The 16079-nt window shown below is 41.1% G+C and overlaps 1 protein-coding gene across 6 annotated transcripts in view; it reads left to right on the forward strand.

Moving 5' to 3' along the window:
- Positions 1-410: 410 nt before the first annotated feature.
- The window catches only part of ADGRG2 (adhesion G protein-coupled receptor G2), a 60646-nt gene continuing 44977 nt past the window's right edge, over positions 411-16079 (forward strand). For 5 of the 6 annotated variants that reach the window (XM_035322368.1, XM_035322505.1, XM_035322576.1 and 2 more), the window contains exons 1-2: positions 411-495; positions 12737-12855. In XM_035322368.1, the coding sequence (XP_035178259.1) occupies positions 12738-12855 (118 nt within the window). In that variant the 5' untranslated portion in view covers positions 411-495; position 12737. Of the gene's footprint in view, positions 496-2179; positions 2467-12736; positions 12856-16079 lie in introns of those variants that run through there. The other variant, XM_035322445.1, reaches the window with a different exon arrangement.

Consider the following 16079-nt stretch of genomic DNA (forward strand, 5'->3'; position numbering starts at 1 on the left):
AATAAATAAATAATAAAGGATCAAGTCACTGTGAATGCTGCCTTTTCACCATGTGCTTCACCCCGAAAATAAGAGGGAGGAGGAGAGCCACAGCTGACGCCGCTGCCCACCGGGGAGCTTGGAGCAGCTTAACCTGAGGGGCAATCTGTGTCCTCCCCACGCAGGGCTCGCTGTAGAGCCGCGAGGCGTCCCCGCCGCCTCCCCTAAGCTACGTGCCGTGCCGTGCCGTGCCGGGCTCCCCGGCTCCCTCCCGGCCTCTCTCAGCACCTCCCTCGCCTGCCTCCGCCCCCCAGCCGCGGCCAGCGGCTGCCCCAAGCTGCCGGGGCCGGCCGCGGCGGCCTCTAGCGCCGGGAGCCGAGCGGGCAGGGCGGCGGCGCTGCGCGGCGGGACGGGACGGGACGGGAGGGGACGGGACGGGACACCACGGGACGGGACACCACAGGACGGGACACCACAGGACGACACGACACGGGACGGGCGGTCCCCCGGGGCCAGGTGAGCTCGGCTCGGCTGCGCGGGGAGCGGCGGGACCGGCAGGGCGGCGGCTGCGAGGGTGGGGGTCGCGCCGCGCCGCGCAGAGGGGAGACGGGTTGGGGTCATTGGGGGAGCGTTGGGGGCCATTTGGGGATCGTTGGGGGACTTTTGGGGAACGTTGGGGGCTGTTGGGGGAACGTTGGGGCCATTGGGAACGTTTGGGGAATGTTGGGGGCCGTTGGGGCCGTGAGGGTGCGGGGAGGGGTAGGGTTAGCAGGTGGTGGCAGGCTGGCTCCCGCCTGCTCCCCAGCCCGAAATGTAATGCACGGAAGCGATGGGTGGAGATGGAGACCGGCGATGCATTTGTGTGAGCCCCAAAGCCAGTCATTTGGGCTGGCGCCTCAGTAGGGTTTGAGTGTGGTTTGTGGTAAAGAGCCCCCCTAAGGGGCTGCGTTTCTAGGCTGGGTCACGCTTTCAGGGGCACCTGTTGTGCACAACAGCCCTTTTTTAGGTCTTTATTTGCCCACTTAGACTGAGTGAGAAATGACCAATGTGCTGGTAGCGTCCTTTCCTGGCTGCGTCGGTTTTTGCGTTGCTTTGCGAACGTATAGGTTTTGTTACTCATGGGTGGTATTATAACAGCACCGAACGCTGCTGCTTTTACCGCCTGATTGCTTTTCATTGATTTATGTGAAGGTGCTGAAGAAGTGTTTGTAAACTAATTCACTAGCCCTCTGATGGCATGCCTGTCCAGCAAATCAAAAGTGTGATTGAGCAAGCCCAGGCTCGTTTGGACTTACGTGGGATCAGTAATAGTCATGCTGAAGACATGGTAGAATGAGCTTCCACACGGGCCAGAGGAGAGTTTACAACCTTTGGCATGCAGGTTTAAGTGTTATTTAGCCCCAAGGCAAATTACGTGGGTCTTCAGCTCTGTCACTTGTGCGGATTGTTGGCATTGCACGTCTCTACTCAAAGTACGTTTCATCCTTTTGCTGGCATAGGCTAGCAGTGTACATCATCATTACAAGACAGCTGCTCAAGTTGATCTTCCTGTTCTTAAGCTCTCAATTTATGGCTTCAGCCATTTCTTCCTAGAAATGGAAAGTATACATGTAAATGTTCACAGGAGTGGAATGAGCAGGATTTGGTCCTCTGGGGGGTGACCTGGAAATGTGTGTGTTGAATTAAACTAAAGAACAGCAAACATCTCTCTGCTTAGGAGGGTCTCTGAGTGCTTGTCTTCACAAAGGAATCATTCATAACTTGTCAATAAAAACAAACTCAAATGTGAAATGCTTTGAAAGAAGATGCAGGACAGAAATTGTGTGTAAAAGGTTTCTGCTCAGATATGGATTAGTGCCACTGCAATTTTCAATTTACACAGCAAGTTAGTAGTATTATTTCTATGGTGGCAGTCAAAATCAAGCAAACTAATGCTAGTAGTCTCTTAGTTTTGCTTCTATATCTTAAGGTAATTTCACGGATCAGGTGGTATGTGTGAGCAAGATTTTTCTTCTTTTCAGTGCCCAAATTTATGTTAAACCTGTATTCCTAACGTATCAACAGAAATTGTAATTAGAGCCAGATGGAGAGAAAATAAAGGACTAAATTCCAATTCTCAGGTTAATTGCTCAGTTTATACAGTTAGGGGAATGAATTCTTTTAGTCAGGTCATCCACTAACAACAGTAGAGTATTGGTGAATTCAGGAAAGATTTGGACTCCACGAGAGAATAACTTGTTAAATTTTGATAGTTTTTAGTTCTTAATATGTAATATGATCAGTGCCCTTGACAAACAGAGCATGACTTTAAAACCAATTGCTATGTATGAGTTTTGAATTTTATATTTTCAATGGCATACTAGATTAGATTATTTGAAGGCCAAAATCAGGATAGATCATAGAATTAGTCTCATTGACTTCAACTGAAGAATTGGAATGAATAGGGCATGCTATATTTGGCCTGAGCTGTGAGCTTTCTGATAAATGGTAAGTCCAGTGGTTTTGTTATGGCTAGGTGCAATTAAAAGCTTTGCTGTTTTCTTAGATATGTGGATTTATTTGTTTTAGAATAGTTCTGTTGGAAGGTACCTTCCGAAATCAACTAGTCTGAGCGCTTCAGGGCTGACCAGCAGTTAGGGCACATCACTGAGGGCATTGCCCAAACGCCCCTCGAGCACTGACGGGCACGGGGCAGCACCCAGCTCCCCAGGAAGCCTGTTGCAGTGTGTGACCACCCTCACGGCAAAGAAACGTTTCCTGATGCCCAGCCTGAACTCCCCGGCGCAGCTCTGGGCCGTGCCCGTGCCCTGCCATCGGGTCCCAGGAGCGGAGGCCGGTGCCTCCCCCTGCGCTTCCCCTCCTCAGGAGGCTGCGGAGAGCAGCGAGGTCGCCTCTGGGCCTCCTCTCCTCCAGGCTGGGCAGCCCAAGTGTCCTCAGCCTCCCCTCACAGCACATGCCTTCCAGCCCTGCCACCAGCTCTGCTGTCCTCCTCTGGGCGCTTTCAGGGACCTCCTCAGCAGCCTTTCTGTGCTGTGGAGCCCAGAACTGCACACAGTACTCAGGGTGAGGCCTCACCAACACTGAATAAAGCAGGAGAATCACCTCTTTTGACCAGCTGGCTGTGCTGTGTGTAATGCACCCCAAAATGTGGTTTGCCCTCTGGCTGCCCAGGCACACTGCTGGCTCATGTTGATTTAGAGAATAATAATTTGTTGCAGAACGCTGGTAGGTGCTACTCATCTTGTGAACAAGAACAGAGTGAAGTGAAACATTACAGGTTTATCAGATAGGTGCTCATGACTATGGGGGTCTTACTCTTTCCAGTGATAAGTTCCTTGTGGAATTGCAGTTTGGAAAGGATCTATATTTGCTGTGTGAAAAGACAGACTTATATAAATTATATGGTAATTAGTAGGACTCAATTGCTTAGGAGTCTTGCATTCCTTTTGGGCCAAAATGTCTTTGAAATTTATTGTTGTTCAGGGTGGATAAAGAACCCTTTGTAGTTGCCATTAAGTCAAAGACCACAAAAAAGGGAACTCAGCCTCTTCCCTGAGTGAGTCACACCGTTTTGTCTCCAGCTGTGACTTGCACACTGTGTATATGCCACAGGTGCACAAGCTCTGAGTGTTATTTACGTCAGCCTCAGGACAGTTTCATTTCAGGTAATATGTGGTGGAATTAACACAAGATTTTGGAAGTGTATGTGGTAGCTTAAGTTCCAGCCTCAGTCTTTTCTGTTCTCCTCTTATCCATGGGTGGTGGAGCCTAGAAATCAGTTTACTGTTTGATGTAGCAGCTGTTTTTCAGCTAGTGCCTTATTAATGCAGTGGTTCTTGTTCTTCTGTTCTAGGTTCTTTTCTGCAGACTATTGAAATAGTGTTCTCAATATATCACAGAGAAAAAAAAAAATAGTTTGGAACACAATTTACTTACTTTTATTTGTTTTAACAGAAAAATGTAGAGTCAGTTATACTAGATGAGACAATGTATGGAAAATAAATAGTTTATGAAGTCCTCTAATCTATTTAAAGTACTTTTTCACCCCATATAATTTAGAGAAAATTATTATAACTTATTACATTATATCTGTTTTCTGAAGTTTGCATGAGTATGTCTGTTGACGTCTTAGTTGCCAAAAAAGAGCCACTCACAACGGAAGCATTATGTGTTCTCATTTATGGCATTCCTTAAGAAAGTCATTGAAGATTTAAGGCCACAAGATACATCAGTAGGTTTGCCAGAAGCTGTCACATTTGACAAGGTACGAGACATTCAGAAACAGTACAAGTAGTGAGAAAATGAGCAGTGTAGGTGTGCTGATTACAGAAACATTATTGTGCACGTGTTACAAAACCCAACATCTTTTTCCTGATGTTTTTGTGTTTTAGATATTCTCTTAAAAATCTCTTTTATATTTTTAGAGAATAAATTACTGTCATTGTCTGTATTTATTAGACTTCTGGGCATGCCTGATTGTGAAAGTTGCCAAGTTCCACATTTACTTTTGACTTCCCCACCAGACTTTGAATATCTTTGTTTCTTTTGCACCAAATTAATTATATGGACATAAGTTGACTGAATGGGTTTCTGATAATACACTACAATACATCAAGTTTTGAAGTCTAGGGGACTTTGTTCCTTCATTACTTATTCATAGCATAGTCCAAGTACTCATATAACTTGAATTTAAAATTGCATTTTTTTTCTTATCTGTGTTTCAGCAAGTCAGCATTGTGATTAGGGTGGTTTATTTGTAAGAAGGCTAATCGCATTTTTATAGAATTAGTGACGGTGAAAGAAGCCATGTGGAGTGTACAAAAGTAAATTTTCAAAGCTGATATGTAAGTGAGGGTTGAAGACAGAAATGGTGCTGGTTTAAATCATTTTGAAGTCTCTTTGAAATCAACAACTTCTGTAGTGTGACTGCTTTCACGTCTTCGGGACTTGATTAGTATTGACTAACTTGTATCAGCTGTATTGGCCTAATGTGGGCTCCAGTCTGAACTTTGCCTCCCTTTGGTTCCCAAAGGGAACAATCACAGGGCTCTGAGCTCTGTAGACTTACATGGTACCCTAAGGAGGAGCCTAAGGTGTTCTGGCATAACCTCATTTCATAGAATGTCTTAATAGAGGACCCCAAAATATTTACCCCATGTGAAGAAAGAGGTTCCAAAGTTCCTTGCACTGCACAGGATACTGATACCATATTTCTAAGCAGAGTTGTAGTAGAGCTCTGGAAGATACTTGCTTCTGTGCATCCATCTTTAGAAAATGTTGAGCTTTATTTCTTTGGTACAAACTATGCATTTTGGCCACTGGGCTGTTGATGAAAACAGGCTGAGAAGGGTTATTTATTTCTTTTAAGAAAAATAAAAACATAAAAGAAAATAACAACAGAAAACAAAATAAATAAATAAATAAATAAATAAGAACAAAAACCCTCTAGCAAGCATTGTGCTCCTTAGCTTCCAAAGAGATTTTAACAGCTCCAGTGGCATGATTCAAGAGACCTGTTAAGTCAATAAAGTAAAGTTTAGGGTGAAATCACAATCTTGTTTCTTTATTGGACTTTTTTGAGGGGTGATGCTGTTGCACAGGCAGGTAGAACGTGGCAAGGAGAATAAAGAAGGAAAGTGTGTAAACTGACCAGAAACAAGTGTTTCATTTCTTTCCCCCACTTACAGTTATCTGAAAGAAACTTTCAGATTTCATTTTCTGAGAATAGGAAAGTTAAAAGCATGAGCTGAAGAGTCATCTTCCTGTCATCCCTGGCACTCACTTGACTCCTTACTGTCACTTGACTCCTACTGCTTGCCTTGTTCAGTGGCTTGAATATTCCGGCTTTGGAAAAGTCTTTGTCCTTCCCTCTTTTCCTTCCATCAGATTCAAGTCCTGTTACTGAATATGAAGGTTTTGCAAAACTGTATTTGTCTTGTTTTCAATGCCAGGATCTTTGTACACTCTTCCTCATCCCTTTTACCTGCATGGCTCAAGGTATATCTGTAGCATTCCTTTAATCTTTTCTTGTGTGCCAATTTAAACATAGCCTTGTAATTTTTTTTACAACTTTTCTAGCCTGCTTTGTTGTACTTTCAGCCTTTTACTCTGCAGAACACTTTTTTTTTTTTTTTTTCCCATGAAACCTATATACTGTACTCCATACTGCAATGTATTACTAATGCAAATGTAAACTTGTCTGTAGTTGAAGTAACCGGACCTGTGACAAATTAACTACTTTATTACATCTCTGCTTGCCATACTTCATCCGTACGTTGTAAACTCTTTGAAGTAGAAACCTGCTTAGGTATTGTCACTGAAGGGCTTTTTCGTTTGCTCTAGTAGGTTTAATGGACTGCACGCATAATACTGTTCTCTTGAGGGTGCACACAATGTAGAAGAGGGTTTCCTGGAGAGTGCAGAACTTTTATACGAGCTAGAAAGAGGCCTCTTGCATATCTCCACGATATGAGGAAATGAAACATTGCCACACTGGGTAAGAGAGAGCAACGCAGTTGTTTGAAGCTGTCCCCTGATCCATTTTTGCGCTATATACAATGAGACAAGTTAATGTAAGAGGCAATTCAGGACCTAAAGCGCTTTATGGCATTGAGTGCCATCATGGAGAGCCATCCGTAGGGTGTTACACTCATGAATCCACTTAAATAAAATGTAATGATTAACCTTACACTTTTACACAAGTATAAGGGGGGAACTCTGAGTGTAACTGAGGGCAGACCTTGGCTTACACAGCTTTGTATTTGTAAAATAAATAAATAAAATCTTTCTAATGCCAATATCCTGCAGCAGCGCAAAGACCAAATAAAAGAATGGATTTCTCCAAGAGTTTTACCTCCCATGTATTTCTGTTAAGAAGTGAACTAATGAGTTACAAGTTTTACAGAGCACCAGTGTGTGTAACCAAGCAGTTTGCTGCGTTCTGTAAGCCAACTTATGAAAAAGTAAAAGATTAAATACATTTGAAAGTAGTAAAGTTTCATGTCATGAGGACATGTTTGGAGATTCCTTGAGCTGTCTCTTCTCATTACCATTGCAGTTTTAGCAAAAGCTGATGTTCTGAACAAAGTGATTGGATTTCTTAGAACACAATATGCCTGACCTTATAGCCTTTGATAAATACTGAAGAGAATTAGTGAAAAATAAACTATTGTCAGACAGTAATAATCCTATTACTGTCTTCTGGAAAAATGCATTAAAAACAAACAAACAAACGAAAAACACCTGAAACTACATTTTAAAATCAATGGTGCTACTTCTGCTCTTAAGTTGGTGGATGCTATATGTGCCAAAATTCACAGTGACATAAGACTTTCCAACATCGCGTCCTCCCTATTACATCTAACTTGCTTCTGCCAAAATTTAAAAATAACATAGAAACTTCACTACATTTTGGTTCCAGTCTGGAAAGTATAAGGGGTTGATGGAAGAAGTCTGTAGTCTTCTGTTTCTGAAAGTAATTAAAGACAGTAAGAAGTTCTCAGACCTGGGCAATATGATGTTTCTTTGGCTCTTTTCTGCCTTTTATCACCTGGTAAAGTTTTGAATAATGCAGACTGTCAAAGCAACAGGCAGAATCTTAACATTGATTATTAGTGTATCATGGAATGGTTTGGGTTGGAAGGGACCTTACAGACCATCTAATTCCAAGCTCCCTGCCCTGGGCAGGGACACCTCCCACCAGACCAGGCTGCCCAAAGCCCCATCCAGCCTGGCCTTGAGCACCTCCAGGGATGGGGCATCCACAGCTTCTCTGGGCAGCCTGAGCCAGTGCCTCACCATCCTCTGAGTGAAGAATTTCTTATATCTAATATAAACCTACCCTCTTTTAGTTTAAATTTATTACTTCTTGTCCTATCCCTACACTCCCTGACAGAGTCCCTCCCCAGCTCTCCTGTATCCCCCTTTAGGTACTGGAAGACTGCTGTAACGTCTACCCAGACCCTTATCTTCTCCAGGCTGAACAACCTCAATTGTCTCAGCCTCCTCCTCAACAGAAATTTCTATTTGGTGAATTCATTTTTTTAAATCCAAGATCTTAATAGGGGGTATCAATGAAAGTAGACAAATTGGGCCCCAGTGGCTACGGATGAAGTAAGTGTGATTTGAACAAAACATCCTGAGGTAGACAGCCTAGTCAGAAGTAAATGACTGATTACTTTGGGCTATAATGGCACAGGCAGCTGTATTTTTGTGGCTTTAAGCCTTGTGAAAACCTAACACAAGGCAAGAAGTGGCTGAAGGAAGGCTGGGTATCCCGACAGGTCACTGTGGGTGCACACTTGGAAAGCAGCCCAAGTTTCTCCTGCTGCACGTTGAGTGAAGCTGCGCCAGGCAACGGCCCTGGAGGCTGGTTGCAGAGGCTCAGCCCTCATCTCTTCTGCCTTCCAGCTGGGCTCGCAGCTTTCCTGGGGCACCTCTGAGCCCTCTTTGAGGTGTGTGCCGGTGACTGACGGGCGAGCTGAAGTGCTTGAAAAACACCAACTACAAGAAATGCTACCTACCTTTCAGAGGTACAAAGCTAGGTGCAGCAGAGTAATGCCTTATGGGTCTTGGTGTTAGCAATTTTTTTGCCTGCTCTCAGTTTAAGTTAAGTTGCTCTTAGCTTACTGATCTTCATGGCCCCATTTTGCCTGTCCTTCTGCAGCAGGCTCCCTGACACAGTGTTTGTCCTGCTCAGTCTGTTAGATTTCAGTAGCATCTCCTGCAGAAACTATGCTCCTTAGGCAGGTAAAACTCCCATCATGTTGAAGGACGATTCCATCAGAAAACTAATAAAATAGCATGACATAAGGCAGCTAACAGTAGTGGTAAGAATACAGACTCGTCTGTAGACATCTTGCTGGCTGTTTCCAGTAACCTCTTTAAGTTCTGGAGAATGTGATGTTAATGCAGAACTGCAACTTGTAACACAACATGCAAAACAACCATCTAATTTTTCAAAGTGTTTTTATTCATTTATTTTTAGGAAAGTTCCTCCAATTTTGATGTTGCTTTCAAATTAATGACAAGCTATGATAAGTCGACTGAAACCTGGTTACCAAGGCTACAAGCCTGTCACCAGTCAAAATACAGGACTTCTAATGGAGAGGAAACAGGATAGAACAGATTTGTGCCTCAGTTCTTATTTCCTGCCTTCTGAATTTCTGACAGTCATTGAATATTCTCTTCTACTTCAGGCAGTTAGCTCTTTGTAAATAGAAGTTGCTTAGTTGTTATTTGAGAACAGCAAGTGAGAAAGTTATGACAACCAGAAGGTTACGATAACATCTTTACCTGTGGTCTGTGTGTAGAATTCTTTCCCACTCATGGGTGGTTCAGTAGTTACACCCAGGAGCTGTTGCACTTGATTAGATTTGCTTGATTTCCAAGTGCAAATTTTTCTTCCTACTGCAGAAACTAGGCAGATTCATGCTGGGCTTACTGAGTCATACTCTATCAATCTATCATAATGAACAATTGTTCGGTTATACGAATGAATGAAAAATTTCACTTACATCTGTCTATAATGTTCACAATTTTGTTCACAATTGTATATTTACAATGAAATTACTTTTTAGAACTATTAAGAGAAGAGCTTTAGAGTCCTTATACAAAGAGGGGATGCAAATAGGTTTAATAGAAACATGATGTCCAAGCATTTTGGAATGTATTGCATGATCTTCAATAGATGTGGTGAAATCATTTCACACCTTGCTTTGAAAAAAGAAAACAAAACTCTCAAAGCTAGTAGGATCTTTTTCTTTGACAGTGTGTGAACAAGATTGTTGCAAAAAAAGAAAGAAGCACTAATGTAATTTCCTAACTTTTTGTTGTAGTAATTTTCCTTAGACAGTGGAACAAATAATGAGCTAGCACAAATGCTGAAGGTCTTGCAAAAAGTAAACCAAGCAGTGACCATGTCTGGATTTCCCTTTATGTATTTATTCATTTTGCTCCTATCTGGCCATTATTGCTTCCCCAAGAACATGAATTTGCATTCATAACTTTGAATAGCTTCAGAATTCTTGATATATCTATATTCTGTCAACAAGCTGTGCCTCCGTCCTCATTTATCTTTGCCAGGCCCATCTCAGGAAGTGAGAACAATGTCCAGAAAAAATAAACCCAACAAGGGGGATAAAAATCTAAATGTGCGGAAAGTATTTAGTACATCCTTTCATTTAATCACTGGACAAATATTAGCAAAGTTCACTGTGGGATGCCTGAGTTAGAGTAAGGTCTGTTCAAACTCCTAAGGGCTGTGCAGCACTCAGGGCAGATCTGGAATTAGAAGCAGGAATTTCTTGGCTTCTACCCTCAAACTGGGAAGCTTAGAATACAGTTGTCCTGTGTAGGGGGTGAGGCACTAATGGGATTGTGTAAGGAGGTCTGCCAGACCAAACAGAGGGCATGCTTGATGGTGTGGGAGTAAACCTTTGTCCTAGTCACCTAATGTTGTGTAGATCTTTTTGTAGACCTGAGGCTTGAGGAAGAAAAGAGATGCAGAGAATGTAGTGGCATCCTGAATCAAGATTATGTGGGACACGGGGCAAGAGTTTTGCTTCGGTACGTACCAGCACCAATGACTAAACTTGTAGGTGCTGAATATTATACACTGAATATTTTGGGGCTCTGCAGTCAGTAAATTAAGTAACAGAATTACACTAATTATCCTTAAAGCCTGATAATAAAAAATGTCATGCTTTAACATTTGTAGTTTTCATGTGTTTTTGACTGACAACTTCAATGATGGTCCATCTATGATACAATTTACAAGTGTAAAAAGAAACAACCAAAAGCTGTGTGTGCTTTCTCTGTTTACTCCCGCTTCTCATTCTCATCTCAAGTAAGGTCACTTTCAAGCAAAGTCAAGCTGCCCATCTATCCCTTCACTTTATGGTGAAATCTCTTCTTTAGTATGGTAACTATCTGTACACCAGTTCTAGCATCCCTTGCTTCTACTATCTAGAAATGAAGGATCGCAATATGAATAGGACAGAAGAGCTTTATTAATAGATGATATTTAGGTGTCCAGGGCATGCTGAAGACTGGCTTGGGAAATGCCTGATAGGATATGTTTCCTGCGAATCTTTAGAAACCCAGTTGGCTTCTGAAGTTTCTTGCTTTTTTTGTTTATTTTTGACTGGTTTGGTCCATTCCTGCATAGAATTATCTACGTTAGCTGTGTCCATTATTTTAGCATACAATGTGTTTTCTCTCAGTTTTAGTATGCTTGATCTTTGTTTTCCTTTTATCAAGAGCCTTTCTTCCTGCTTATTAACATCTGCAGCACCCATGCAGATGTCATTCATGGTATTGCCACAATTTGACTTATTTCCTTAGAGCATTTCAGTTTTAAGTGTGGCATCCAGCATCTGCAAAATGGAAACATTTTGGTCACCATCTAGATCAGTCTGCTTCAATCCAGCCAGTATGATCTTATTTTTCTGCTAGAAAAATCACCTACTGTGTTACTGGTTGAAACACTGGCTGGCACAGTTCTAATTTTTATAAAGCCTTTACTTTGTTTTCTGTGCTACACTGTTATATTTGTGTAATTTATTTGCATGTAATTTTAATCAATTTCTAAAGTGTTGATTACCTAGCAACTTCACTGACTTATTTATTTCTCAGTTTATTACCTAAGCACTTTACTTGGAGCGTTCAGCCCATAGTAACCACTTTAGACTAATAAATATTTACATTAATGTGAAAGCTTGCAAAAAAGTCATTTTAGCTCCAACCTTAGCATGAATTTACAACACCTGAAGGAATTCACACTTCACGGTTCCCAAAAAGAAGGAAACCTATTGAAGCCTGATGTAGCATGTACAAAAATGCAGTAAAGTTTACAGGTAGTATGACTGCAAACTTCTTTTGGTGCTAATCAATACCCTCACAAATACACTAAACTCACAATGGCCAAATCTAACTTCTATGCAACATATCCAGAAGATGTACCTTTTTTTTTTTTTTTGCAAGGATCTGATTAAAAATGTATCATTTTGTAGAGTGTTGTGTCTTATAGTAGGAGGCAAGTTCAGGACCATGGCCTACTGCTCACCTGAGGCAGCCATCACTTGGAAGAGATGTGGAGGAATCGGGTTTTGATGATACACTCCAGGAACTCTCTGCACACAGTGACTTGTGACATTTTTTTTTTTTTTTTTTGAGCTTTGCAGTAACTTTTTACTTTGAGAATGAGATGAGGATTGGGGACCAAACTCTTGTGTATTCCTTAGGGATTCACACTTTTGCTATTAACGTGTCAGAACCTGTGGGTGGGGAACCAAAGACGTGCTTCCCATATACTTTCTGGGATTAACAAAGCTTTTGGAAAAGCTCCTCTGGCTATTTCTTCTGTGTTTGCTTTATTTTGTTTTGTTTGTGTTTTTGTTTGTTTGGTTGGTTTTCAGATGTTGAAAGCTTTACTTGTGGAAGGACTCATGGTTGTGATCTGATGTATTCGTGATTCTTCAGAGAATTAGAGCTTGAGTGTTTTGTTTCTTTTTCCTCCAGCAAGCAGCTGTTCCATTCTTGGTGACTTGCCAATGTTCTACAGAGTGTTTGTGAATTTGTGTGCAATATATGCCCAATAGTATAACAGGGTTGAAAAGATTGCATTCCTGGGTTGGAAATCAGGTGTCATTCGTCATGCGTGCGCACCTATGTTTTTTGTAGTCACTATGCTTTATTTATTTATTTATTTATTTATTTATTTATTTATTTATTTATTTATTTATTTATTCTCTTCCAGAATGGTTGCCTGGGGAAAACAGCACTGCTGTGTTGGCAGAATACAGCACATTTTATTGAGATTCAGGATTGCTCTAGCAGTCCTTTTACTTCATTTGTTCCTGGCTACAGCAGGCAAAGGTAAGACACATTTTTCCTGATTCATCTGGTGTTGGCATTCCAAATGAGCAATGTTAGCCTTGGTGAGTGGGACTTTAGGGTATATTCAGAACAGGCAAGTTTCTGCCCTGTTGAAATCAAAGGGAATAATTGTCATAAACAAGAACTAAAACAGTGCTCACTTTGGATATACAAACCCTAAGTTCACAGTATTTGTTTTCACAAAAAGTCATCAGTAGTAACTTATTTTGGTCTATGGATGAGGAAAGAATATAAATACAATACGTGATAACAAGAAAAATTACTTTCTTGCGATTTTTTGAAATGGAATTGTTAACCATTACAGAGCCTCCCTTAAATCTTTTATACTTCTCTTTCATGAACATCTCAAGATCCTTTTAGCTTCACTGTACATAGTGCAGATATCACAGAATCACAGAATAGTCTAGGTTGGAAGAGACCTCCAAGATCACAGAGTCCAACCTCTGACCTAATGCTAACAAGTCCTCCACTAAACCATATCCCTAAGCTCTACATCTAAATGTCTTTTAAAGACCTCCAGGGATGGTGACTCAACCACTTCCCTGGGCAGCCTATTCCAGTGACTAACAACCCGTTCAGTAAAGAAGTTCTTCCTAATATCCAACCTAAACCTCCCCTGACACAACTTTAGCCCATTCCCCCTCGTCCTGTCACCAGGCACGTGGGAGAATAGACCAACCCCCACCTCGCTACAGCCTCCTTTCAGGTACCTGTAGAGTGGACATCAACAAGCTCCCACATTGTTTCTGGCTGTGGATATGAATATGGCTATGGAAAAGATAAAAAGGTCCAACACGTAACAGAAATGATGTATTCAAATTTGACAGTGTATGCTTTTTATATAGCACTAAATTAAAAATAAATACTTCTTGTCATTTCCAGTAGAAATTGAATAACTGGTATGGTGATGTTTGTGTATGAGGTACAGTAGAAGCAGGAAATCTGTGTTCTGTTTATTGTTGTTCTGTAAGCTGGCAGGTGCAGGTCTCACTACTCTGGACCTCAACCGATGCAGAAAACAGTGCATGTCATTTGTAAAACTTCTTGCATTGGTAGTGTTTAATGCATTAATCATGCTACTATTGGGCATGGAATATTAGCAAATTAGAGGAGTTTTTTGTTGCTTACTTAGCGGTTAGTTTTAGAGCTGCCTCCTGTGTTGTGCATGTTATCGTATGCTAGAAGGTCGGAGTTTCTAGCAGTTCAACCACTAGCTTTGAGGAAGCAAGCAAAGAGGGAGTTTCTTTCCCCTGGGCATGACTTGCCAGACAGTAATCCTTCAAGAAGACCTAAACTGATACAAGGGTTTATTTATGGTTCCACACTCTTGTTTGTTGTTTTGTTTTGTTTTTGAGCTGTTAGCATTGTCAGCTGCATCTTTATTCAGTTCTTGTCTCAACTAAGGTGACAAAGTACGTTTGTGTTCTCCAGCATATATGAAGAGGGAAGAACTGCCTATGTTCTTTTTGATGTATAGGACACTGGATAACATGGTGTAGTTTATCCCCATATGTACAACTGTATACAACTGTGAAAGAAAAGGAGGGACAAATTTTGTTTTGAGGAAACAGAAGTTAGCTTTGGATTTCCAAGATGTTCAGCAGAATCAAGTGACCCATATGTAGAAAATTTAGTTTGAAACTTATTATTACAAACAGTTACCAGCTCTAGATGGAATACATCAGGATTTTTATGATGTCATTTTAATGGACTGTAACAAGCCAAATGTGTTCCAGGTGGCAAACACATGTACAGAAATTAATGGATATTGTTACTGGTTAAAAGCCAGATTATGCATTTGCATAAACACCTGGCTGTTTAGATTGAAGGGAAGACGCAACTGAACTAATGCTCAACTATACTCATATAGTAGCTATTAGTAACGTAAGGAAAAGAATAATTGTTAATGTACTGAAAGAATCCTACAGGTCTAATTCTTACTACCTATGGTTGACCATCTCTTCTAGAGATAGCAGTTATTACAACTTGTTAGAGATGAAATGCAACAATTTGCATTTCTGAAAGTGGTTAAGTGTGTGAGTACAGTAAATGCCAATGAAATGTCAGACCCCAGTTCCTGGGGAACTGGATGGAGTTTCCTTGACTCCATCTTGTGGTTTGTGCTTATTTTTGTTAAACTGGAGACGTTTGGAGCATTCTTTCTCCCATGTGATGTTTTCTGTGCAGTGGTGATGAAGGTACACTCAACAGGCAGGTTTCCAAACATGATTTTTATTGTCTGGACCCACAGGAACTAATTGTAAGCTCAGAATGCCCCAGTCAGAGCACAGCCAGTTCCAACTCCTCATTTCTAGCGTCAAGCATGGGCCACAGCCCAAAAGTACCAGAGAAAATAAATGATCATTAACAGAACTTCCAGGGCTTTGAAGTAATGTTATCTCCTTCTTGTATTGCATCCACCTGCATATCTAACAGACCTAGCTAAAATGATGTTGATAATTAATTTCTAACTAATTTAGTGTTGTGCTGTGCTGTGTGTTCCACTTGGCCACTGAAATGCATTTTCTGATTGTGATTATGATTTTTTACGTGCTTTTTCAGCATTCTGTAGATAGACCGGCCACATGAAGTTTTTCAAGCCTTTCCTATTAGAATCCGAACAAGATTAGTATAATTTCTCTAGCTTTGGCACCATGTTTTGACACTTTTTTTAGGAACTATTTGGGACAAAGTGGTCTAGACATCCCAGTTTCTTCAATGCTTTAAATAGCGAAGGGTAGACCTGTTAAAGTAAACTCTTTTGTTCATTTAAACTAATTTATTAGGCCTTGCGTGCTAATTGACAACAGTCTTTCTGAATGACACAAAGCAGAGTAGGAGAATCATCAGCAGGATTGATCTCGTTTTGCTTCATTTCTGTTGGTTACCTGCATTAAGGTTGCTGTCACCTGAAATTTAACATCCTCATTGAAGCCTCATGATTCTCCAAACTGCTTACATATGTCTGGCTTGCACTTTGGCTCCCTTGACAACTTCATAGTATCAAGCACCTGTAAAGAATGTACTGTGATTTTGTAGCCCTGTAATTAATTGATGGTTTTCACATAAACCCTGATTATTGCCTAACATGAAATCAAGCCTCTCTCAGAATTTGTTCGCTTACAAAATCAAGTCTGCTGTTGATATCTCAAGTTTTGATTAACATTTCTGCTCAGAAGTAGAGTTATAATTTTTGAAAGATA

This window comes from Oxyura jamaicensis, chromosome 1 (genome assembly GCF_011077185.1).
Source record: "Oxyura jamaicensis isolate SHBP4307 breed ruddy duck chromosome 1, BPBGC_Ojam_1.0, whole genome shotgun sequence".
NCBI lineage: Eukaryota > Metazoa > Chordata > Aves > Anseriformes > Anatidae > Oxyura > Oxyura jamaicensis.